This window comes from Balaenoptera musculus, chromosome 15 (assembly GCF_009873245.2).
Source record: "Balaenoptera musculus isolate JJ_BM4_2016_0621 chromosome 15, mBalMus1.pri.v3, whole genome shotgun sequence".
NCBI lineage: Eukaryota > Metazoa > Chordata > Mammalia > Artiodactyla > Balaenopteridae > Balaenoptera > Balaenoptera musculus.
This window is the reverse complement of record NC_045799.1, coordinates 43,432,109-43,456,589: the sequence shown is the minus strand read 5'-3', so window position 1 is coordinate 43,456,589 and position 24,481 is coordinate 43,432,109. Positions and strand designations below refer to the sequence as shown.

Sequence of the window (24,481 nt, the reverse complement as noted above, 5' to 3'; positions counted from 1 at the left end):
TTAATTAGCTCTAGCAGTTTTCTGGTGGCAGTTTTAGGATTCTCTATGTATAGTATCATGTCATCCGCAAACAGTGACAGTTTTACTTCTTCTTTTCCAATTTGTATTCCTTTTATTTCTTTTTCTTCTCTGATTGCCGTGGCTAGGACTTCCAGAACTATGTTGAATAATAGTGGTGAGAGTGGACATCCTTGTCTCGTTCCTGATCTTAGAGGAAATGCTTTCAGTTTTTCACCATTGAGAATGATGTTTGCTGTGGGTTTGTCGTATATGGCCTTTATTATGTTGAGGTAGGTTCCCTCTATGCCCACTTTCTGGAGAGTTTTTATCATAAATGGGTGTTGAATTTTGTCAAAAGCTTTTTCTGCATCTATTGAGATGATCATATGGTTTTTATTCTTCAATTTGTTAATATGGTGTATCACATTGATTGATTTGCATATATTGAAGAATCCTTGCATCCCTGGGATAAATCCCACTTGATCGTGGTGTATGATCCTTTTAATGTGTTGTTGGATTCTGTTTGCTAGTATTTTGTTGAGGATTTTTGCATCTATATTCATCAGTGATACTGGTCTGTAATTTTCTTTCTTTGTAGTGTCTTTGTCTGCTTTTGGTATCAGGGTGATGGTGGCCTCATAGAATGAGTTTGGGAGTGTTCCTTCCTCTGCAATTTTTTGGAAGAGTTTGAGAAGGATAGGTGTTAGCTCTTCTCTAAATGTTTGATAGAATTCACCTGTGAAGCCACCTGGTCCTGGACTTTTGTTTGTTGGAAGATTTTTAATCACAGTTTCAATTTCATTACTTGTGATTGGTCTGTTCATATTTTCTGTTTCTTCCTGGTTCAGTCTTGGAAGGTTATATCTTTCTAAAAATTTGTCCGTTTCTTCCAGGTTGTCCATTTTATTGGCATAAAGTTGCTTGTAGTAGTCTCTTAGGATGCTTTGTATTTCTGCGGTGTCTGTTGTAACTTCTCCTTTTTCATTTCTGATTTTATTGATTTGAGTCCTCTCCCTCTTTTTCTTGATGAGTCTGGCTAATGGCTTATCAATTTTGTTTATCTTCTCAAAGAACCAGCTTTTAGTTTTATTGATCTTTGCTATTGTTTTCTTTGTTTCTATTTCATTTATTTCTGCTCTGATCTTTATGATTTCTTTCCTTCTGCTAACTTTGGGTTTTGTTTGTTCTTCTTTCTCTAGTTTCTTTAGGTGTAAGGTTAGATTGTTTACTTGAGATTTTTCTTGTTTCTTGAGATAGGCTTGTATAGCTATAAACTTCCCTCTTAGAACTGCTTTTGCTGCATCCCATAGGTTTTGGGTCGTCGTGTTTTCATTGTCATTTGTCTCTAGGTATTTTCTGATTTCCTCTCTGATTTCTTCAGTGATCTCTTGGTTATTTAGTAACGTATTGTTTAGCCTCCATGTGTTTGTCTGTTTTACGTTTTTTTCCCTGTAATTGATTTCTAATCTCATAGCGTTGTGGTCAGAAAAGATGCTTGATATGATTTCAATTTTCTTAAATTTACTGAGGCTTGATTTGTGACCCAAGATGTGATCTATCCTGGAGAATGTTCCGTGCGCACTTGAGAAGAACGTGTAATCTGCTGTTTTTGGATGGAATGTCCTATATATATCAATTAAATCTAACTGGTCTATTGTGTCATTTAAAGCTTCTGTTTCCTTATTTATTTTCATTTTGGATGATCTGTCCATTGGTGTAAGTGAGGTGTTAAAGTCCCCCACTATTATTGTGTTACTGTCGATTTCCTCTTTTATAGCTGTTAGCAGTTGCCTTATGTATTGAGGTGCTCCTATGTTGGGTGCATATATATTTATAATTGTTATATCTTCTTCTTGGATTGATCCCTTGATCATTATGTAGTGTCCTTCCTTGTCTCTTGTAACATTCTTTATTTTAAAGTCTATTTTATCTGATATGAGTATAGCTACTCCAGCTTTCTTTTGATTTCCATTTGCATGGAATATCTTTTTCCATCCCCTCACTTTCAGTCTGTAGGTGTCCCTAGGTCTAAAGTGGGTCTCTTGTAGACAGCATATATATGGGTCTTGTTTTTGTATCCATTCAGCCAGTCTATGTCTTTTGGTTGGGGCATTTAATCCATTCACGTTTAAGGTAATTATCGATATGTATGTTCCTATGACCATTTTCTTAATTGTTTTGGGTTTGTTTTTGTAGGTCCTTTTCTTCTCTTGTGTTTCCCACTTAGAGAAGTTCCTTTAGCATTTGTTGTAGAGCTGGTTTGGTGGTGCTGAATTCTTGTAGCTTTTGCTTGTCTGTAAAGCTTTTGATTTCTCCATCAAATCTAAATGAGATCCTTGCCGGGTAGAGTAATCTTGGTTGTAGGTTCTTCCCTTTCATCACTTTAAGTATATCATGCCACTCCCTTCTGGCTTGTAGAGTTTCTGCTGAGAAATCAGCTGTTAACCTTATGGGAGTTCCCTTGTATGTTATTTGTCGTTTTTCCCTTGCTGCTTTCAATAATTTTTCTTTGTCTTTAATTTTTGCCACTTTGATTACTATGTGTCTCGGCGTGTTTCTCCTTGGGTTTATCCTGTATGGGACTCTCTGCGCTTCCTGGACTTGGGTGGCTATTTCCTTTCCCATGTTAGGGAAGTTTTCGACTATAATCTCTTCAAATATTTTCTCTGGTCCTTTCTCTGTCTCTTCTCCTTCTTGGACCCCTATAATGCGAATGTTGTTGCGTTTAATGTTGTCCCAGAGGTCTCTTAGGCTGTCTTCATTTCTTTTCATTCTTTTTTCTTTATTCTGTTCCGCAGCAGTGAATTCCAACATTCTGTCTTCCAGGTCACTTATCCGTTCTTGTGCCTCAGTTATTCTGCTATTGATTCCTTCTAGTGTAGTTTTCATTTCAGTTATTGTATTGGTCATCTCTGTTTGTTTGTTCTTTAATTCTTCTAGGTCTTTGTTAATCATTTCTTGCATCTTCTCAATCTTTGCCTCCATTCTTATTCCGAGGTCCTGGATCATGTTCACTATCATTATTTTGAATTCTTTTTCTGGAAGGTTGCCTATCTCCACTTCATTTAGTTGTTTTTCTGGGGTTTTTTCTTGTTCCTTCATCTGGTACATAGCCCTCTGCCTTTTCATCTTGTCTATCTTTCTGTAACTGTGGTTTTTGGTCCACAGGCTGCAGGATTGTAGTTTTTCTTGCTTCTGCTGTCTGCCCTCTGGTGGTTGAGGCTATCTAAGAGGCTTGATGGGAGGCTCTGGTGGTGGGTAGAGCTGACTGTTGCTGTGGCGGTCAGAGCTCAGTCGGTTTCATTATTAATGTTCCATTTTAAAACACTGCTAGTGTCAGAGGGTCTCCTGCAGAGGCGGGGGTGGCTGTGTCTCACCATGAGGACAAGGACACTGGCAGCAGAAGTTCTGGGAAGTACCTCTTCGATAATGTCTTTTTAAAAAAAATTATTTAATATTTATTTAGGGACTTCCCTGGTGGTCCAGTGGGTAAGACTCTGAGCTCCCAATGCAGGGGGCCTGGGTTCTATCCCTGGTCAGGGAACTAAATCCTTCATGCATGACGCAACTAAGAGTCTGCATGCTGCAACTAAAAAGATCCTGCATGCCGCAACTAAAGATCCCTCATGCCACAACAAAGATCCCTCGTGCCACAACTAAGACTCGGCACAGGCAAAATAAATAAATTAATTAATTAATTTTAAAAATGGTTAAGATAGTAGATTTTTTAAAAATTATTTATTTATTTATTTATTTATTTGGCTGTGCTGGGTCTTAGATGCAGCACGCGGGATCGTTGTTGCCACATGCAGGATCTTCGTTGCAGCGTGTGAGATCTTTAGTTGCGGCATGCGGGACCCAGTTCCCTGACCAGGGTCGAACATGGGGCCCCTGCATTAGGAGCACGGAGTCTTAACCACTGGACCACCAGGGAAGTTGCGATAATGTCTTTTGATGCACAAAAGGTTTTGATTTTCATGAAGTCCAGTTTTCTTTTGTTGCCTGTGCTTTTTTTTTTAATAAAAAATTTTTTATTATTATTATTTTTTATTTATTTTTTTTGGCCATATCGTGCGGCATGTGGGATCTTAGTTCCCCAACTAGGGCTCGAACCCGCACACCCTGCATTGGAAGTGTGGAGTCTTAACCACTGGACTGCCAGGGAAGTCCCTGTTGCCTGTGGTTTTGGTGTCATATATGGTCGATTGATTTTTTTTTTTAAAGGAAAAGTGTACCAAAACAATTCAATAGAGAAAGAATAAATAAGTGGTGCTAAGACGCTTAGACATCTACTTGCAAATGAATGAAGTTGGATCCCTACCTCACACTACATATAAAATTAACTCAAAGTGGATCAGAGACCTAAGTGTAAGAGCTAAAAATATAAAATTCTTAGAATATATGCGAGTACATCTTCATGATTTGGCAATGGATTCTTAGAAATGACACCAAAAGTACAAGCAGCAAAAGAAAAAAATAGGTAAATTGGACAAAAGACATCAAAGGACGTTATGAAGAAAGTTAAAAGACAATCTACAAAATGGGAGAAAATATTTGTAAATTATAAATCTGATAAGGGTCTAGTATCCAGAATGTATTAAGAACTCTTACATCCAAATAACAGAATGACAGACAGAAAAGTTGCTCAGCGTCATTAATCATCAGGGACATGCAAATCAAAACCGCAGTGAAATACTACTTCACACCGACTAGAATGGCTGTAATCATAAAGACAGAGAACAAGTGTTGGTGAGGATATGGAGAAATTGGAACCCTCATATGCTGCTATGTTGAGAAGCTAGTGTATTAAATTAAGAATATGCAAATTATGGCCAGGTGAAAGAGGAGGCACAAGCCACCCACGTGGGGTCGGCATCCATGCTCCCACTCTGGGGAAAGACACACCCTGGGATCACTTTGATTGAAGGTACAGTTGCAATACACCCACATAAAGTAAGTAAAGTCACAAGACTTGTTGCTTACAGAAATGGGGGTTGCGGGGAAGGGCAGTCCTCTGTCCCAGGTTGCCAGCAAGCAGGAGATAGAGAGCAGGGCAGTAAGCACTTAGTATTTACAAGGTGGTTTCAGGCCCAACTCTAAGTGGTTATTTTAAAAGGTTATTTTTACTGGGAAAAGCAAAGTGGGAACGTGGGTTGGGAATCCTCAGCTTGAGTCCTTATCTAAATGCCCAGACTCTGAGTGTGAGCCGGGCTGTCATACTGTAAAATGCCGAGGCAGCAACTCATCATCACGTCTTGTAGGAAAGTAAAATGGTGGAGCCACTTTGGAAAATAGTCTGGCAACTACTCAAAAAGTTAAGCATAGAATTACCGTGTAACCCAGCAATTCCACTCCAAGGTTTATATTGAGAAAAATGAAAACATACTTCTAGTGGCAGGGGGGAGGGATAAATCAGGAGTTTGGGATGAACATACACACACTACTGTACATAAGATAGATAACCAACAATGACCTACTGTATAGCACAGGGAACTCTACTCAATATTCTGTGATAACCTATATGAGGAAAGAATCTAAAAAAGAATGAATATATGTATAACTGAATCAGTTTGCTGTACAACTGAAACTAACACAACATTGTAAATCAACTATACACGAATAAATTAAAATTAAAAAAAGAAAACATACATCTATACAAAAAATTGTACATGAATGTTCATAGCAGCATTATTCATAATAGCCAAAAGGTGAATACAACCAGATGTCTTTCAGTGTGGCATGGCCATACAGCGGACTACTACACAGTGATAAAAGTACTGACACAGGCTACAACATGGATAAACCCGGAAAATAGTATTCTAATTGAAAGAAGCCAGACACAAAAGGCCACATATTGTATGTCTCCATTTACAAGAAATGTCCAGAACAGGCAAATTTATACAGACAAAAAGTAGAAAAGGGAGGGAGGGAGAAATAGGGAGTGACTGCTACTGAGTAGGGGGTTTCTTTCTGGGGGGGTGAAGTTCTAAAACTGGATAGTGGTGATAGTTGTACAGCTTTGTGAATATGCTAAAAACCATCAACTTGTTCGCTTTTGTGGTCTGTGGGTTATAACTCAATAAGGAAAAGTCAGGTTGTTAAGAGAGCTCTGTTGTGCTCAGTTTCCGTCTTTGTTTCCGAAGCCCACTTTAGGAAGGTTGGTATTTTTTTTCCCCTTTTTTATTATTTATTTATTTATTTGGTTGCGCTGGGTCTTGATTGCGGCCGGCAGGCTCCTTAGTTGTGGCATGCAAACTCTTAGTTGTGGCATGCAAACTCTTAGTTGCAGCGTGCCTGTGGGATCTAGTTCCCTGACCAGGGATCTAACCCGGGCCCCCTGCATTGGGAGCGCAGACTCTTCACCACTGCGCCACCAGGGAAGTCCCAGGAAGGTTTTAGACTTTCTGTCAATTAGCTACTTCTGTGCCTCTTCTGAATGCTCTCAAAATCAAGGCAAAATTTGCCTTCCTAGGCTGAGGTGTGCCTACAACATTCCAGGTAAAAACGTAAAGGAACAAAACATCTTGCCCACATGCACCCTGGGCCTGTCTTCCTTGAGTGTCTGGTCTCTGAGCTAAGAGACGTGTCAGGAGTAAGAGGTTCCAGCGTCAAGTTTGGAAAATGTGGCAGTTAAACACGTTTCTTAACGTTGAGCTGGTAACGTGTTATTAGGTACATCCTGTCTCCCCCACACACCCAAAATATTTTGGTGGAACACACTCTTTGAAATTGCTGTAAGAGTCAGTATTTTGAAATTCAAATTTGAAATTTGGAAGTCAGTATTTTGAAATCTTAATCAGATTGTTGTACGTGTTAATACCATTTGATTTAATAGATACTAAATCATTTCTTTATGACTAATGTTTTTAATTTTCTCACAACTTAGCTTCCACCCTTTGCAGTTTGTCAGATCCTCAAAGTGGGGTCTGGAGATCCCCGGGGCCCCTGAGACCTTTTCAAGGGGTCCTCTGAGTCAGAACTATTTATTCTTATTCGCATGAGTCTATGTACGGTAGGCTTTCCAGAGGCTCTATTGTGTGTGATATCTTAACAGACTGAATGCCATTAAAGAGATTTATAAAAATGTAAAACACTGCCACCCTTTTCATTATTTTTTTTGGTTGTTTTAAAAAATATAGTTATTTTCCATTAAACAGTGTTGTTTGTGTTAATATGTAATGGGTTTGTTCTTTTAAGATGAATTCATATATACTTCAAAAAATTTCTCCATTTTAATTTCGAATTTGATAAATATTGATAGATATAATCTCAATAAACAGTAACTCTTTAGGTCTTCCTGAAATCAAAAAGTTTAGAAACCACACTGATCAAGGTAATTAATGAGGGAATTCCCTGGCAGTCCAGTTGGGACTCTGTGCTTTCATTGTGGAGGGTGAGGGTTCAATCCCTGTTCGGGGAACTGAGATTCCACAAGCCATGTGGCATGGCCAAAAAAAAAAAAAAGAAGTAATTAATGAGCAATTTGTCAAGTTTAATACACTAAAGCCAGATTAATGGAACAATTATCCATCTATCCTAATTGAGAGCCTTAAGATCTGCATTCTTTTATTTATTTGTTTGTTTATTTATTTTTGGCTGCGTTGGGTCTTCGTTGCTGCGCGGGCTTTCTCTCGTTGTGCTGAGCAGGGGCTAATCTTCGTTGCGGTGCGCGGGCTACTCATTGCAGTGGCTTCTCTTGTTGCAGAACATGGGCTCTAGGCGTGCAGGCTTCAGTAGTTGTGACACGCAGGCTCAGTAGTTGTGGCTTGCATGCTCTAGAGTGCAGGCTCAGTAGTTGTGGCACACGGGCTTAGTTGCTTCACGGCATGTGGGATCTTCCCAGACCAGGGCTCGAACCCGTGTCCCCTGCGTTGGCAGGCGGATTCTTAATCACTGAGCCACCAGGGAAGCCCCAAGATCTGCATTCTTGAATGGTTTTAAATCAGGTGCTTTCTCTCTGATGTTTAACCTACCATATCTGTTTCACAAGATTGTTTGAATGCAGTTGTAATAGATAGGAAAAGTGCTTTTAGGCTTTGGCTTTAAAAGATGTCGTGTAAATATCGTTAGACCATGGGAAGGTAGAGAGTTATTAAAAGCATTGGCTTCTTTTTAGGATACATGTTATAATCTGACCACTGTAAGTAGGTTAATAACGCGGCAGTCAATATCTCTGGCTATTAAACCATGTCTCATTTTGACTGTTAATTCTTAAGTCATTCGGCAGCTTTTGAAACACCTGGAAGCTTTCATTTTCATGCATTGATTAAACACCAGGTTTTTTAAAAATTGAAGTATACTTGGTTTATAATATTGTGTTAGTTTCAGGTGTACAGCAAAGTGATTCAGTTTTATTTTTTTTCAATTATTTTCCATTATAGGTTATTACAAGATATTGAATATGGTTCCCTGTGCTACACAGTAAATCCTTGTTGTTTATTTTATATATGGTAGTGTGCATCTGTTAATCCCCTACTCCTAATTTATCCCTCCCCACTTTCCCCTTTGGTAACCATAAGTTTGTTTTCTGTATCTGTGAGTCTGTTCCTGTTTTATAAATATGTTCATTTGTACTATTTTTTAGGTTCCACGTATAAGTGATATCATATAATAGTTGTCTTTCTCTGTCTGGCTGACTTCACTTAGTATGATAATCTCTGGGTCCATCCATGTTGCTGCAAATGGCATTATTTCATTCTTTTTTATAGCTGAGTAATATTCCATAGTAGATTATATACCACATCTTCTTTATCTGTTCATCTGTCGATGGACATTTAGGTTGCTTCCACGTCTTGACTATTGTGAATAGTGCTGAAATGAACATTGGGGTGCATATGTCTTTTCCAGTTAGAGTTTTTTTCAGATGATATGCCCAGCAGTGGGATTGCTGGATCATATGGTGACTCTATTTTTAGTTTTTTGAGGAACCTCCATATTGTTTTCCACAGTGGCTGCACCAATTTACATTCCCACCAACAGTGTAGGAGGGTCCCCTTTCTCCGCATCCTAACACCAGATTTTAATGTTGTATTTGCAAGTCTAAAATAAGGCAGACTCTAACCTTTGATTGATATAAGCTCATAAGATTTAAATATCTTTCCACCTGTCACTGAGGGAAAATGTTAAGTAATATTAAAATGTCACCTCTGTTTTTATTCACAGTTGGGGCTGGACTTGGAAGAACTGGAGGAAATAGAAGAGGATGCCGGCCTGGGGAACGGAGGCTTGGGGAGGCTGGCAGGTAACCCCGGGCTCCTGTCCAGGGCAGACCTTTCCTGACACAGTGCCTTGGTCAGAGAGCAGCACATGGCAAGGCCAAGATCAGCCATGCTCCCAGCACTGGTCCGTGGGGATAGATTGGTCCCTCAGAGTGGATGGGACAGTGTGTCCTCCGGGTCAAAATCTTTGCCACCAGTAGGGGAAAAAAATGCAAATTATATATTCTCTTTCACACAAAGGGCGCTTCATAATTATGGTGACCAGGCTTGCCAGTATTGGGGAACTGGTGCCAGGAAGGGTTTGCAATATACCAACCACCTCCACAGCCAGTAACTGGGAGAAAGACAGAGGGCTAGAAACACACACGCACAATTTATGAATGTAGCCCAGCTTAAAGCAACTGTTCCTGCTTTACTACAGTAAACAGATTGCTCTAAAATAGCAGAGCTGTTTCTCTTGGAGCTACTGCTCCTTTGGGCCACCCTATTTGAGAATATACCCAGTTTGAAGTTTGTAGGGTTTTTTTCTGTTTTAATTATTTTCGCCAGCCTTTATGGGGGGAAGGAGCTGGGTTAAGAACTTGGAAGTGGAAACAGCAGTCACAGTGAGATTTGATGTCACTGTGTCCTTCAAGGCTTTTGGGCACAGTGCTTCTGGAGCAGAGATGATCAAGTTCTGTGCTGCCCTTGTGTGTACGGGGCCCTAAAGTAATACACTTTGCATTACTGCCCCTTTTGAGAGCTGTCATTTTGTAAAGGGAGCAAACGCCCTAAGATTTATCTGGGTGAGTTGTGTGTATGTGTTCACGTTTTCAGAATTTAAGTTAAATTCTTGAAAACTTATAGGCGCAGCGTATGTTTCTGTCCGGCACAGCAGCACCTGGCTCTAGGTTAACCCTCGGCCAGGCCTGCCCCGCCTCCAGGGGAAGGGCCGTGTGTGCCCCACTGGCGGGTGCGGGCTCTGTGTGGCCTGCGAAGGTGAGGTCACACGCACCACGCTAAGCCGTCGCTTCCCGCTGCAGACGGCGTTCCGGCGTCCAGGCCGGCAGGCAGAGGGCAGCCCCTCGGGCTTCGGTCCCCTTTGCCCTGGCGGCGTTCCGTTGAGCGTGGTCATCTCCCCACTTAGTCCTTGCTCAGTCAGTGAGAACTGCACCTGTTCCCCGAGCTCGAGGGAAGCCCCAGGCCGCCCACCCTGAGGCCGGCGAGTCAGCTCGTGGGCCGTTCCGCCCCGCGGGTCCTCAGGCCTCATCAGGCTGCTTCGCGTCCACTCCAGGCACCTTTCCTGCCACTGGGCGGCGCCACCGGCCTTCCCCCTGGACTCCTCTGGGCCCCTCTGGTTCCACGGCTCCCCTCGCCGTGCAGACCTGGGTCACCCCCAGCCTGCGGTAGCTCGCGTGCGGCGTCCCTCCTGCGAGAATGATTTCCTCAGAGCGAGAGCCCAGGTCTCAGTTTGTGGGTCTTCTTGTCGTTCCTCCTCAGCAGAGGGCCTGGCACCCCCAGGTCTGTGCGTGTTTGGCAAATTGGCACGTATCTTACGTGCTGGTGTTCCGTTGTTAAAATTTTGTGTTCTTTTTAATCCACAAGTTTAATAAGGCTGCCTTCTGAATCTTTATTCAAATCATGGTGGTTTGCTTTCAAGACACTTTGATCGGAACAAGGGCTCCACTTGGCGGCACCTTCCGGGGGCCCTGGTGGCACTTTGGCACCTGGGTATTTGGCGCTGTGGGTGCTGAAATGTACATTTGCAGGCCCCGCTTCTGTGCCTTCTTTACCAGTGTGTGGGGAGATGTTTTGTGGTGTTGCTTGGATTTCAAGTAGAACGTACGAGGGTGGGGAGGCCTGCAGCCTGAGTGAGGGTCCCTAAGAGAACGTTGGCAGGAGGGGACAGTGTGTTGAGATGAGCTGAGTTTGGCAGTGTCCTCTGTGGGGTTCGTCCCTCTTCCCACACCCCCAAGTAGCCCCCGTGTGGATGTTGTCTTGGCCTGGCCCCGGGCTCTCAGGCCAAAGGGCATCAGAGTGGGGTTCCATTTTCCTTTTCATGAGACCTGAAGGTGACCGGTCACCACTGGGCCACTGCCTGATGCCCTGGGGGCCGGCCCTCCGGCGCCTACTTGACTTGGTGTCTGGGCCTTGGCTCCAGAGGCCTTGGGTCTACTGATTGTCTTTGATCCCAAGAAGTTCTTTGTGTTTGGACTTTCAGCCTGCTTCCTTGACTCAATGGCCACCTTGGGCCTGGCGGCGTACGGCTATGGAATCCGCTATGAGTTTGGGATTTTTAACCAGAAGATTGTCAATGGCTGGCAGGTGGGTGCGATTTCCTTCCTTTGCTCACTTGCAGCTCTCACGCACACGAGAAAATAACCGGGCACTGTCGGTTCTGCTTTTGGGCTTTCTGCTCCTCCTGGAGAGGCTGCGTGCCGGTCCTTGGCAGAGCGGAGGTGGGCAGGTGGGCAGTGCTGGGAGTTCTGGGCACTCCGTGCTTTCCACATCGTCCCCACGGCCGGCAGGGCCCGTCGCCCACATGTGCTCATTGCACACGGCTTCTGTGTGGCGACAGGACGTCTGGTGGGCTGGGGCCAGAGCCCAGCTGGGTCTCGCAGGAGACACTGTGGGTTGAGGACGCCACCAGCTGGTGTTGTTTTCTGTCGTCTCTCACAGAGCGAAGGCACCCCCCCCCCCAGCCCACCCCCACCGCAGAGGAGGATTGGCCTGGAGTCGCTAGGAGAACAGCTATTGCAGGCTTTGCTCCCACCTGCCCTCGCTCTCTGACACCAGCGAGGTGGTGGCGTCCTGTGGGGTTAGGGGCTGGACTCTGCAAAGCAATGTGGCTCTCAGGAAGAATGAGCCTCAATTCTAAAGCGTCAGGCAGAGAAGTAACACGGTCAAGACCCTGCTGGTAAACGGGGGATTCAAAATGCAGTCCCACCTTCCTCCTCTTAGGTGAGGTGGGCCTTTCCCCTCACTTTGGCATTTCAAAAAGGAAGGCAGCACTCTTCCACTTGGGTGGAGAATAGTTTAAATAATTTGGGGTCTAAAAGTCACAGATAAAGCAGGGCTGGAGTTAGGATCAAAAAGCTGGTAACAGGAAAGTCATACAGTCTGAACGAAGAAGCTAATGATCGGGGTGACGGAAATGTCCTCTGTCTTGATGGGGTTTGGGTCACACAGGTGTGTGCAATTGTCAGAACTCACCAATGATGTCCTTAAGATTTATGCATTTCACTGTGCGTCTGTTAACCTAAAAAATAAACACGTGATGGACTGTCCTTAATGACATGCCTGCTGAAGTGTTCAGGGGAGGAGTGGACAGATGTCTGGGATGAACTGCTCACTTTGAAATGCATCAGAAAAGTAATGGATGGATGGAAGGAGACGTGGTTATCAAGTACAGCAAGATGGTAGCAGTGACAGAGCCTGGGTGGAGGGTGTGCAGTTCACTGTCAATTCCTTGGCATTTCTGTGCGTTTGAAAACGCTCATAATAAAACGTTAGCCAAGAAAAGTATGGCCAAAAGTAAAAGGAAACAAAACAGATTTGTAGCCACTGGTTAATTTATAGAAATACTCCCTCTGACCTTGAAAGGAGAAATGCACTTTTCCTCCTGCCACCTTCTGGGTGATTTTAGTCACGGTTCTTTTTTTTTTCTTTTTCTTAATTTTTTTTTATTTTTTGGCCACACCGCGCTGCATATGGGATCTTAGTTCCCCAACCAGGGATCGAACCTGCACCCCCTGCATTGGAAGTGCGCAGTCTTAACCACGGGACTGCCAGGGAATTCCCTAGTCACAGTTATTTATGTGTGTGTATCTGTCAGATGTGAGCCAGCCTTTGTACACGTGTGGTCTGTGGCCCATTCCAGCTCTTTCGCAGTTGAGGCGATGTGTGTGTTTGTAAGACAGAGACTCTGCGGCTCCTCCCTGCCCGGTGGGTGTTACGGTCATAAGGAGGAAGGTTTGGGTGGTCGTTTCTGTCTCTTTCCATCTGTTTGACCACAGACACTTCTTCCTTCTGGTTCCCTGTTTCTGTGCCTCTTGCCATCTTGCATAACAATTTAAAGACAGTCCTAGGATGAGAGGCCGGTGGTCAACTTGCCAACTCCCACACTTCTGTCAGGGGAGCTGCTCAGTCAGAATGCTTTTAGCGGAGTTTAGCTTTAGCACAAGTAAACGTGGGCAGTGGTCACAAAGCAGCATTGGTGGCCAACGGGGTCCACAGACCAGCCTTCCTATCAGAGAAGGGGCTCCAGAAGGGAGACCCCCTTGCCTCGTGTACTTGGGAAGATGCTGCTTCTGCAGACAGCTCATTGAACTGCTCTGTGGAGACGGCCAGGCTCTGGTGTTGGAATCTCACTAACGTACAGGAGGTCAAAGGCAGGACCGGTCCTGTGATGAGTATCTGCCTGCACCAGACAGGACAGTCTTGCCGGGAGTTCTGTGGAGACGGGCACAGTGAAGCAGGAACCTCAGCCACGTCACCGTCCTAAAAGCATGACCCAGATGCTCTTTCTGGGGACTTGACTTTCTTCTGTCTCTGTGACTTGGCCGTCCTGGACGTGTGGTGTAGACAGGGCCATCCTTCTGTCTGTGACTTGGCCGTCCCGGACGTGTGGTGTAGACAGGGCCACCTTTCTGTCTGTGACTTGGCCGTCCCGGACGTGTGGTGTAGACAGGGCCATCCTTCTGTCTGTGACTTGGCCGTCCCGGACGTGTGGTGTAGACAGGGCCATCCTTCTGTCTGTGACTTGGCCGTCCCGGACGTGTGGTGTAGACAGGGCCATCCTTCTGTCTGTGGCTTGGCCGTCCCGGACGTGTGGTGTAGACAGGGCCATCCTTCTGTCTGTGACTTGGCCGTCCTGGACGTGTGGTGTAGACAGGGCCATCCTTCTGTCTGTGACTTGGCCGTCCCGGACGTGTGGTGTAGACAGGGCCATCCTTCTGTCTGTGACTTGGCCGTCCGGACGTGTGGTGTAGACAGGGCCATCCTTCTGTCTGTGACTTGGCCGTCCCTGGACGTGTGGTGTAGACAGGGCCATCCTTCTGTCTGTGACTTGGCCGTCCGGGACGTGTGGTGTAGACAGGGCCATCCTTCTGTCTGTGACTTGGCCGTCCGGACGCGTGGTGTAGACAGGGCCATCCTTCTGTCTGTGACTTGGCCGTCCCGGACGTGTGGTGTAGACAGGGCCATCCTTCTGTCTGTGACTTGGCCGTCCGGGACGTGTGGTGTAGACAGGGCCATCCTTCTGTCTGTGACTTGGCCGTCCCGGACGTGTGGTGTAGACAGGGCCATCCTTCTGTCTGTGACTTGGCCGTCCCGGACGTGTGGTGTAGACAGGGCCATCCTTCTGTCTGTGACTTGGCCGTCCGGACGTGTGGTGTAGACAGGGCCATCCTTCTGTCTGTGACTTGGCCGTCCGGACGTGTGGTGTAGACAGGGCCATCCTTCTGTCTGTGACTTGGCCGTCCCGGACGTGTGGTGTAGACAGGGCCATCCTTCTGTCTGTGACTTGGCCGTCCCGGACGTGTGGTGTAGACAGGGCCATCCTTCTGTCTGTGACTTGGCCGTCCTGGACGTGTGGTGTAGACAGGGCCATCCTTCTGTCTGTGACTTGGCCGTCCTGGACGTGTGGTGTAGACAGGGCCATCCTTCTGTCTGTGACTTGGCCGTCCTGGACGTGTGGTGTAGACAGGGCCATCCTTCTGTCTGTGACTTGGCCGTCCTGGACGTGTGGTGTAGACAGGGCCATCCTTCTGTCTGTGACTTGGCCGTCCTGGACGTGTGGTGTAGACAGGGCCATCTTTCTGTCTGTGACTTGGCCGTCCTGGTCACGTCACGTGGATAGAGTCATGTGTGGACCCTGCGTAACGTCTCAAGGTCCATTGATGTGCCCCAGGACTTCTTCCTTTTACTGCTGAATTCAAGCAATTCTTAACATCTTTTTACTTTGATTTATTCTTCTAATTTTATATGAGTTTTTTCTTTAACAGTCCAAAGTGCTCATTTTTTTTTTTTTTAATATTTATTTATTTATTTATTTATGGCTGTGTTGGGTCTTCGTTTCTGTGCGAGGGCTTTCTCTAGTTGCGGCGAGTGGGGGCCACTCTTCATCGCGGTGCACGGGCCTCTCATTATCGCGGCCTCTCTTGTTGTGGAGCACAAGCTCCAGACGCGCAGGCTCAGTAGTTGTGGCTCACGGGCCTAGTTGCTCCGCGGCATGTGGGATCTTCCCAGACCAGGGCTCGAACCCGTGTCCCCTGCGTTGGCAGGCAGACTCTCAACCACTGCGCCACCAGGGAAGCCCCCAAAGTGTTCATTTTTAAACAGAGCCTTGACCGGAATTGGAAACCTTTGCGCTGTAAATAGGCTGCAGTTTTGTTTCCGTGCCGGGCAGCATCGTCTAGATGGCGTGGCCAGTGCGGGCGGAGGGCAGGGTCCGCCAGTGCCCGGGACCGTCTCCCCCGCCCTCACCTGCCGCCCTTCCAGGTGGAGGAGGCGGACGACTGGCTGCGCTACGGGAACCCCTGGGAGAAGGCGCGGCCGGAGTACATGCTGCCCGTGCACTTCTACGGGCGAGTGGAGCACAGCCCCGAGGGCGTGTGCTGGCTGGACACACAGGTACCACAGGCGCTTCTTGGGGGGTGGGGGGCTGAGCACGAGGACCCTCGACTCGCCTTGTCGCGTCGGCTTCCCTTGGGGCTTCCCTGTGGGACCCACCTCCCCCCGCTTGGGACTGTCCAGACACCAACTGTGAAGCCACACTCTATAGTTTAACGAGAGCCGTGTCGGCTGAGACTGGCGGTGTCTCGTGGTGAGCAGATCGGTGCTGGGAGGGGCAGGGCACTGACCCCCGCCGCCCCGACCCTAGTAGAGGGGGTAGGACCAGCCCCGCGTCCCCGTGGGGCAGGCACTCACCCCTCGCTCCCGGTCCCGCGTGTGGCCCCGGCTCTCAGTGCAGCTCACTGGTTATTCTGAGCTGTCGGAGCTCTGGGCGTGCGGGGCGGCTGGGTGGATGCCCTGCAACAGAGCACGGCACCCCCGCCCCCCAGCTGGGCCCTGGGGGTGCCAGGGCAGGAGCACCGAGTGCTTGGCGGAACGCGGTGCCGTACCGGCGGGTGCACACGCGGAGTCCAGCCCGGGCTCAGAGACCGCGGAGGGCGGAGGAGAGCTTCTTGCGGGGGGGCGGGCGGCGGCGGGGGGTTGCAATAAGTAAGAAAGACGCCACCGCAGCCATGTGGGCAGTAGAGCATAAACAGGGCAAGCCTGTGAGTCACAGGGGTCAAGTGAGTCATCCAGATTCAAGTCTTAACTGGGGCTCATGGAGCCAGGGCAGGCTGGTGGTCTAAGATGCCGGAATAAGTTGTATTTAATTTGGAAAAGCAGAGAAGGGGGTCTGGTTTTCTAGGTGCGTGTGCTTGTAGAAGATGAATGAAAGGAGGCCTGGAGACCACTCGGCACCCCAGGCGCCATGCAGTGAGGGCCTTCCCCTGGGGGACTGGCCGTGGGGAGGGAAGGAGCAGGTTGCACGTGCTTTACAGGGCTTGTCAAGGCCAGGCAGGGCTGCGGAGCAGGGCTGCGGGGAGACGGGAAGGGAAGGGTGATGCTGGGGCTTTAACCCGGGGGCCCCGCAGTCCTTTGTGGCCATTGGAGCTGCCTTCATCTCCTGAAGCCGCACACGAAGCACCCCGAGAGCAGGCCTGAGTGTGAGAAGCCCGTGGGAGGGTCTGCGGGTGGAAGTGACCTGAGGCTTGTGCACCTCTTCCTGTGCTCGGCAAGAGCAGAGCTGGTGCTTCTGGACAGATGGGGATTGGGACGGGGGTGGGGGGCAGGTCCAGTGTTTTCTGTCGGGAGGGAGTGTGCAGGCTGCTTTGGTTTTGCTGAAGTTCGAGGTCAAGGCAACAGGAGGAGCCTCGCCGCAGACGTGGGAGATGGTCTGAAATAGCAGCTGTCTGTGGGGAGAGGTTAGGTGAGTCCCGAAATCGCCCACGCAGAGCTGAGTGAGAAGAGGGCAGGCGTGGAGGGGGAGGCCGAGGACACGGGAGGAGGGGCTCCCGAGGAGCCAGGTGGCAGTCGACGCCGGTGTCGAAGGTAAAGCTAGAGAAGGCCTGGCGTGTGGTCAGGGCCCACCGGAGGCGGCCTCGGGTGCTCCCGGCTCAGGACGTGTGCGAGCCGGGGCTGCAGGTGCGAGGGACACGGGGCAGGTTGGGTGTGTTTGAGGAGGAAGGAGCGAAGCCGGAGGAGGGCGGGCCGGTGGGCCGCTTCCTGCGAGGCTTGAGCTGCCCCAGCCCGTGGGGGGAGGTGGCCCAGGCCTGGGGACCGTGTCTTCCCTCGGCAGGTGGTGCTGGCCATGCCGTACGACACCCCGGTGCCGGGCTACAAGAACGACACCGTCAACACCATGAGACTGTGGTCCGCCAAGGCGCCCAACGACTTCAAGCTCCATGACTGTGCGTCCCCTCCTGTCCCCATCCGGTGGCTGATCCCAGACCGACCCCGTCTGCACCCACAGCCCACGAGGCTCCCCACTGCGGGAGGGCTGAGGGCGGGTTCCCTGTGAGCCCTGGACTTCCCAGGGACCCCGCGCCCTCCGGAAAGAGCCAGGGGCCTGGGGCGGCGTGTGGGCCGGTCGGCGCAGCAGCTGTGGGGCGCCTTCCGCTCGGGAACGCTGCCCTCAGACCGATCAGGGCACGCGGGAGCCTCAGCAGGCACGCGGGTCCTGACTCCGCTCTCTGCCCTCAGTCAACGTGGGCGGCTACATCGAGGCGGTCCTGGACCGGAACCTGGCCGAGAACATCTCCAGAGTCCTGTATCCCAACGACAACGTGAGTAGCTGCTGCGGGGGGTCCTCGTCCACGCCGTTCCTCCAGTGTAGGAAGCACCCCTGCAGGGCTGGGCTCCAGAAGGGCCCCTGTGCTGGCCTCAGGCTTGTCAGGTGAGGCCACGAGAGTGAGGGCGGACACGGCATCCCTGACGGGGTCCAGGAGCACCTGTGTGCTGGTAGCCCCTCCTTTGCCCTCCGCCCAGGGGAGCTCTTAGGAGGTTCCTGGCCTCACACCTACGCTCCTCCCCATAAACACACGGCCACCGAGTGCAGGGCCGCGGAGCCCTCAGACCTCACGTCCAGCCGTTTCTGCTCTTCAGCACCTGGTGCCAGCTCCCCAAGAGTTGGGTGGCGTGTTGTCGCGTGGGGCCAGCAGTCCCTATTCTGCAGGGACGCCTTGAGACGCCACATGGTCATGGCTTGGAACGCTCTTAGCAGGTGTCCCCACTTGTGTGGCGGGGGCCTCAGCCACATGATCCACTGCCACCAAACGAGCCCTTAGGAGTTGCCCATCTTTGTGGGTTGTGTGTTTCTCTTATTTTATCAGGGAAATATGTGCAAAGGGCCCTGTGCTGAAAGGCTCATAAGAAAATGCCCTCCCCCAGCACCCCCCGAGATTCCGAGCAGAGTCTCATGCTTCAGGCGTGAGGCCTCCTGGAACGTGAGGCAGCCGGGAGGTTGCTTTCCGGGCCTCGGCCCCAGCACCGGGGATCGAGGCATCGCACCCCTGGGCCGCACCCCAGCCTGGGCCCTGTCCTGGGTTTGGGGGCCCCAAGGGCCCATGCAGCGGAGCCTGAGCCGGGCGTGTCCTCAGTTCTTTGAGGGGAAGGAGCTGCGGTTGAAGCAGGAATACTTCGTGGTGGCCGCCACCCTCCAAGACATCATCCGGCGCTTCAAGTCGTCCAAGTTCGGCTGCCGCGACCCTGTAAGGACCTCCTTCGAGACGTTCCCAGACAAGGTGCGTGTGTAGAGGGGTGAGCGCTGTGCCGGAGACGGGCTGTTCCCGGACTGGGCCTCCTCCTTCCAGCTGCAGTGGGGGCGGGGCGGGAAGCCACTCCCCAACCTGGGCCTCCTCGTGCCCGGGGACCAGGCCGCCTTCCTCCTCGACCAGGGCTGCCCTGGGCCTCAGGAGGCGTCGAGGCAGCAGGGAACGCTGTGAAAGGCTCCGTCGGGCCAAGCGGCCAGTTTGCAGGCTCAGTTCAGTAATCTGAACACAACCGGCCAGTGTCCGTCAGGCAGGAGCAGCGTTCCAAGGCGAGGAGGGCTCTGGGTGCGTGCTGCGGGGCTGGCCTGCGGGTCCTCCACCCTGACCTGCTCCCTGCTCCTCCGCGGCTTTCCATGCTGGGCCCGGAGCCCGTGCAGCGCCGTCCGCTTCCTGCTGCCAGCCCTATGGCCAGGCTCCTCGGGGCAGGCAGCCGAGGACCCCAGTTCTGCACACGCAGGCAAGGGACTGAAGGGGTCACCCCGTGTAAACGCAGGTGGCCATCCAGCTGAATGACACCCACCCGGCCTTGGCCATCCCTGAGCTCATGCGGATCCTGGTGGATGTGGAGAAGGTGGACTGGGACAAGGTGAGCCCGAGCACCCGAGCGCAGTGTCCCCGAGCACCAGGGCACAGGGTGACCTCCCCGCCTCTCCCGACAGCTGGTCCTGGGACGCAGAGGGAGGCCTCTCTGGTGGCCTCGGGACAACAGAAGGAAGTTGTCCCTGGGAAGACGGGGCTACGGGGAGAAGGACGTTCCAGGAGCGGGTCTGGGGTTTCTCCCAAGGGCAGGACACAGTGAGTGGGAGCAGCCGTTTAAAGGCCAGAGAAGGGTGGTTTTCTGGAAGACAAGAAAAGGATTCCGACACTTCTGAGAGCTTCTCACCTATATTTTTTCATCTTAGAATTGTGGCGAAAAACCCAGAAGTGTTCAGTTTAAAGAAATACTTTGTTTACACATTTATAGGCTTGTTCTCCCTGCTTCACTTATTTTGGTCCTAGATTCTTTAGTGGGGTTTTGTTGATCTCATTTACTTAAATCAACATATAAAACCATTTTACCCCATTTTTTAGCACCAGAGCCCCTTTCTGGTTTGGGGCTGCACTTCTGGGTGGGGCTGGGCAGACCCTGTTCACCCCTGGCCAGCGGAGGGCAGGGCCACACACTTTACCAGTTTTCTCTGGACTGTGGGTGTGAAGTCAGTTTGGTGGAAATAAAGCAAAGCTGCCTGGAGCTCTGTCTGGTTTACAGAGGAAAGTTGCGGTGGTTCCCAGGTAGCAGGTAAGGTGCTCATTTCTGCGTGTGCTCTGGGTCAGGATGTGAGGTGCACGTGGGGCACGTCAGGACAGTGAAGGGCGCAGGGCTCACTGTGGGTTTAGGAAGTTCTGGGCCCCAGAGAGCAGAACCGTGCGGGGCCTTTCCTGGTGGCATCTGAACACCTGCCTCTGACCCTACACGTTCCCCTCACCTTGGCATCTGGCCACGAGCTGCTTTTTTCTGAATAAAACATTGGGGTGTTCTGGAATGTTGTAGGCCTGGGAAATCACAAGGAAGACCTGTGCATACACCAACCACACGGTGCTGCCCGAGGCCTTGGAGCGCTGGCCTGTGTCCATGTTTGAGAAGCTGCTGCCACGGCACCTGGAGATCGTCTACGCCATCAACCAGAGGCACCTGGATGTGAGCACGCCCTTCCTGTGGTGATGCGGGTAGGGGAGAGGGCTGCCCTGCTCTGACGGGCCCTCCTCTGCCCTCCACGTCAGATCGTCTGGCCCGGGACAGGTGCTTTACTTCTTGAAGGGAATAGCCGTTCAAGAAGAGGACTTTGGGGTCTGGGGCTGTCACTTGGCAGAGCTGTTGGCTGGTCCCCACGCTTGGACCCCTGCTGCGTGGTGTGGAGTCTTCTCATTTCTGAGCAGGTTCAGATGTGAGTGTCTGTTCCTAGAATGCCAGAGGCCTTTGTCCTGAGACATCACTGCAGCGTTTGGGTGATTTGGAAACAAATCACCTTTGTCTTTCCTCTGTCACCCACAGAAAGGATAGTGGTACAAGCACAGGGGAACTTAGAATTCAGGTGTGATTATAGTTCATTTTTTTAATCTTTCGGTGAAAGAGTAGCTATTCTCACTGGTAGACTGCAGTTACACCCTGCCTGGGCCAGCGGGCAGCATCCCCATCTCTTCCTGTACAGCACACGGCGCCTCCTCAGCCCCTCCGAGCCCACGGGCCGGGCCCGCTGCCCCAAGGCCGAGGCAGACCTTCGCCCGGGGCCCAGTCAGGCTGGGCTGCAGCCGCCCTGGGCCTTTCTTGGGGAAAGCAGCCCCAAGTCCTCCTGCTCACTGCTCTGTCTCGGCAGCACGTGGCCGCCCTCTTCCCCGGGGATGTGAGCCGCCTGCGGAGGATGTCCGTGATCGAGGAAGGGGACTGCAAGCGGATCAACATGGCCCACCTCTGTGTCATCGGGTCCCACGCTGTCAACGGCGTGGCGAGGATCCACTCAGAGATCGTGAAGCAGTCAGTGTGAGTGGGGCCTGCGCTTGCCTGCGCCAGGGCGAGTGAACTGCCAGAGCGCGGCGGTGGGAGGGTGAGGCCCTGACTCGGTGCACGATGCTGGGGAGCCGAGCCCTCTTGTCACCAGGAGCCCTTCCCGTTGTCTGCGTTCTCGGTCTGTCCAGGCAGAGGCTCTCCTTCTGGAGCGCGTGCCGTTGGCTGTGGGCCTCGACGCCCCGCCTGGGGACAAGAGTCCTGGGCCCCGCCAGGGTGGAGGTTAGGGTGTGACGGCCTGGGGGCTCGTCCCCAAGAGGAAGGAGGAATTCTTAGGTCAGATTCCCTGCTTCTGCCCCCTCTTTGTGGGATGTGGTCTTGGAATTCCTCCTTTCCATCCTCGCCCCAGACCTGTGGAGCGCCTCGTGTGAGCGCCCGGCAGTCCTGGACGGGTCTGTCCGTGTGGCGGCTTCCGTGTCCTCGGTGCTGGCCTGAGGCTTTGTGTGATGTACTGTTTAATCCCCACTGTCCGTCCACTCTCCACTGTCACGACGACTGGGAGGTGGCCAGGCTCCAGCCACATGCTGGCGTGGAGTTGGGCTCCTTGGGGGATGGAACAGAAAGGCTGGGCTCTGGATCGCCCAGGGGCTCCCTTCAGAGGGCCTTGTGCCTCTCGCTCACCTTGTTTGAAACAGCGCCTGTGACAGTTGCCCGTTGTCTGTGTTTTTAGCTTTAAGGACTTTTACGAGCTGGAGCCAGAGAAGTTCCAGAATAAGACGAATGGCATCACGCCCCGACGGTGGCTGCTCCTGTGTAACCCGGGGCTGGCGGACACCATCGTGGAGGTGAGGCCGGCGCCTCTGAGCCCACCCGGAGCTGTGGGCAGGCAGAGCGGCAGCTGCCTGGGGCCGTGTGGGCGGCGACCCGCTCCTCTGTGTGTGGACAGCGATGGCTCCTGGACGGTGCGGGCGGTGGGGACCCACTGTCGCCCCGGGTGTGGGGGGCCGGGCGGTCGGTCAGCAGCCCTGGCGGCCTGTGCAGGAGTTCAGAGGGGAAGTCCTAGGCTTCAGGCCCAGCTGCCCCTGAAGAGGTTTGTGAGCCAGGGACGCGGTCGTTGTTGACTTGTTCCCGTGCTCACGCGCTCAGCGAGGAAGGAGACAAGTTACTCAGGGGCCAGGCCGCATGCTGGACATGGGGATGCGGGGGGGGTGCTGGGGGGCGGGCTGTGTGTCAAGGAGGCTTCTCTGGAAAGGGACGGCAGAGCCGAGGTCTGCCTGCCCAGTTACTGGGAGGGCCCGGGAGCAGCGCTGCAGGGACGTGACCACCCGCAGCCTGGCTGGTGCGGCCTCGGTGCAGGGCGAGGCCACGGAGACGGCCCAGGTGTCTGGAGGCCAGGAGTTTTCCTCTCGGTCCTAAATTAGAAACAGGGAGACTGAAGCTGGGGTTCGTTTGGAAACAGCGCTGTGCTGCAGCGTCGGGGGCAGGGTGGGGTGCCCAGGCCGGGCGGGAGCGGCCAGAAGGCCTCTGTCCATTCGCGGTTCTGGCGGGTATGGGCCCTGGGGGTGGGCGGAGGCAGGCCCCCAGGTTTCAGGCCTGTGGGGAGCCGGGGGAGGCGCGTGCATTTGAGGGCACGTTTCAGTGGTCGGGACTTGACTGGCGCCGGGTGTGCGGTGTTTCCTGGGAGGGGCTGTCGTGGGAGAGGAGCGGGCCTGGGGCTGAGGGGGGGGAGAAGAGGTGCGGAAACCGCGTCTCCCTTATGGCTCGGCAGAGAATCGGGGAGGGTTTCCTGACGGACCTGAGCCAACTGAAGAAACTGCTGCAGCTGGTCAGTGACGAGGCACTCATCAGGGACGTGGCCCAGGTCAAGCAGGTAGGCCCGGTGAGGGGCCCATCCCCCCACTCAGCCTTGCAGAGGGGGCCCCGCTGACCCCTGAGCGCACCGCCGCCCCAGGTCCGGAGGAGAGCTCGTCTGGAGGGAAGCAGTGGGAATCGATGCAGGTCTTGCGTCTGCACTTGACATGCTGTCCACACACCTGGGCCTCCCTGTGGCCACCTCACCGCCAGGCGGCCTGGCCCACTGGGCGGCCTTTGAAGACCGAGACTGACCCTCCATTGTGCCAACAGCCTGGCCTCGGGGGCCCAGAAATAGTCTTCGTTTTGGAGTCTCGCCCCCGCCCCAGGTCTCCTCGTCTCCTTTTTCTGCTTTTCTCATCCTTTGCTCCTCTTCCTGGGTTTGCATGTCTACTTTCCTGTTTATCTCCTTGCTCTCATGCGGATCCACTTTCAGGATCACGCTTCCCCCTTCTGCCCACCAGGCTCCGGTGACCTTCTGTGTCCCTCTGTGTCTTCCCTGGGGTGGCAGCGCGTCCTGGGCATCCCCTCCCTGCTGCATCTCTGACACCAGCCCTGGGGGCTCGGCCCTGTGAACATCCCCCCATCCTTACCTCTGTTCTCCCAGGAAAACAAGGCGAAGTTCTCTGCCTTCCTGGAGAAGGAGTACGGGGTGAAGGTCAACCCCTCGTCCATGTTCGACGTGCACGTGAAGAGGATCCACGAGTACAAGCGGCAGCTGCTCAACTGCCTGCACGTGGTCACCCTGTACAACCGTGAGTGCTCCGCCCCTGCGCCCCACCCACCCTCCGACCAGGCCTTTTTCTCACATGGCCACTGGGGAGGACATCACACATTCATTTTGAGTGGCACCTTCTGGTTTTCTGTGTTCAGAGCAGAGCAGCTACAAGGAGTGAGACGTGAACTCAGAGGTTGGGGAGCTTGAGGCCCAGGGGCTGCACCTCCTCCAGAGTGGAGGCTTGGGGGTACTTGGAGGCTGGGTTTTAGGTCTGGTGTAACATTTCTTTCATACTTAGTTATTATCGTTATTAGACTCCTCTCAAGTTATTTGGAGAGATTATACTTAGCAGGTGAGGCATTTGAAGTATACTCATAGAAGATGAAATAGTATGTTACATCTATACACCTTA

The 24,481-nt window shown here is 51.5% G+C and overlaps 1 protein-coding gene across 1 annotated transcript in view; it reads left to right on the top strand.

Moving 5' to 3' along the window:
* Positions 1 to 24,481, top strand: part of PYGB (glycogen phosphorylase B) — a 61,309-nt gene that overhangs the window by 25,728 nt on the left and 11,100 nt on the right. Inside the window, exons 3-14 of the mRNA XM_036824363.1 lie at positions 9,163 to 9,241; positions 11,419 to 11,522; positions 15,699 to 15,830; positions 17,548 to 17,659; positions 17,952 to 18,034; positions 18,848 to 18,991; positions 19,512 to 19,604; positions 20,550 to 20,696; positions 21,373 to 21,536; positions 22,231 to 22,345; positions 23,269 to 23,370; positions 23,959 to 24,106. Of these exons, the coding sequence (XP_036680258.1) occupies positions 9,163 to 9,241; positions 11,419 to 11,522; positions 15,699 to 15,830; positions 17,548 to 17,659; positions 17,952 to 18,034; positions 18,848 to 18,991; positions 19,512 to 19,604; positions 20,550 to 20,696; positions 21,373 to 21,536; positions 22,231 to 22,345; positions 23,269 to 23,370; positions 23,959 to 24,106 (1,423 nt within the window). The remainder of the gene's footprint in view (positions 1 to 9,162; positions 9,242 to 11,418; positions 11,523 to 15,698; positions 15,831 to 17,547; positions 17,660 to 17,951; positions 18,035 to 18,847; positions 18,992 to 19,511; positions 19,605 to 20,549; positions 20,697 to 21,372; positions 21,537 to 22,230; positions 22,346 to 23,268; positions 23,371 to 23,958; positions 24,107 to 24,481) is intronic.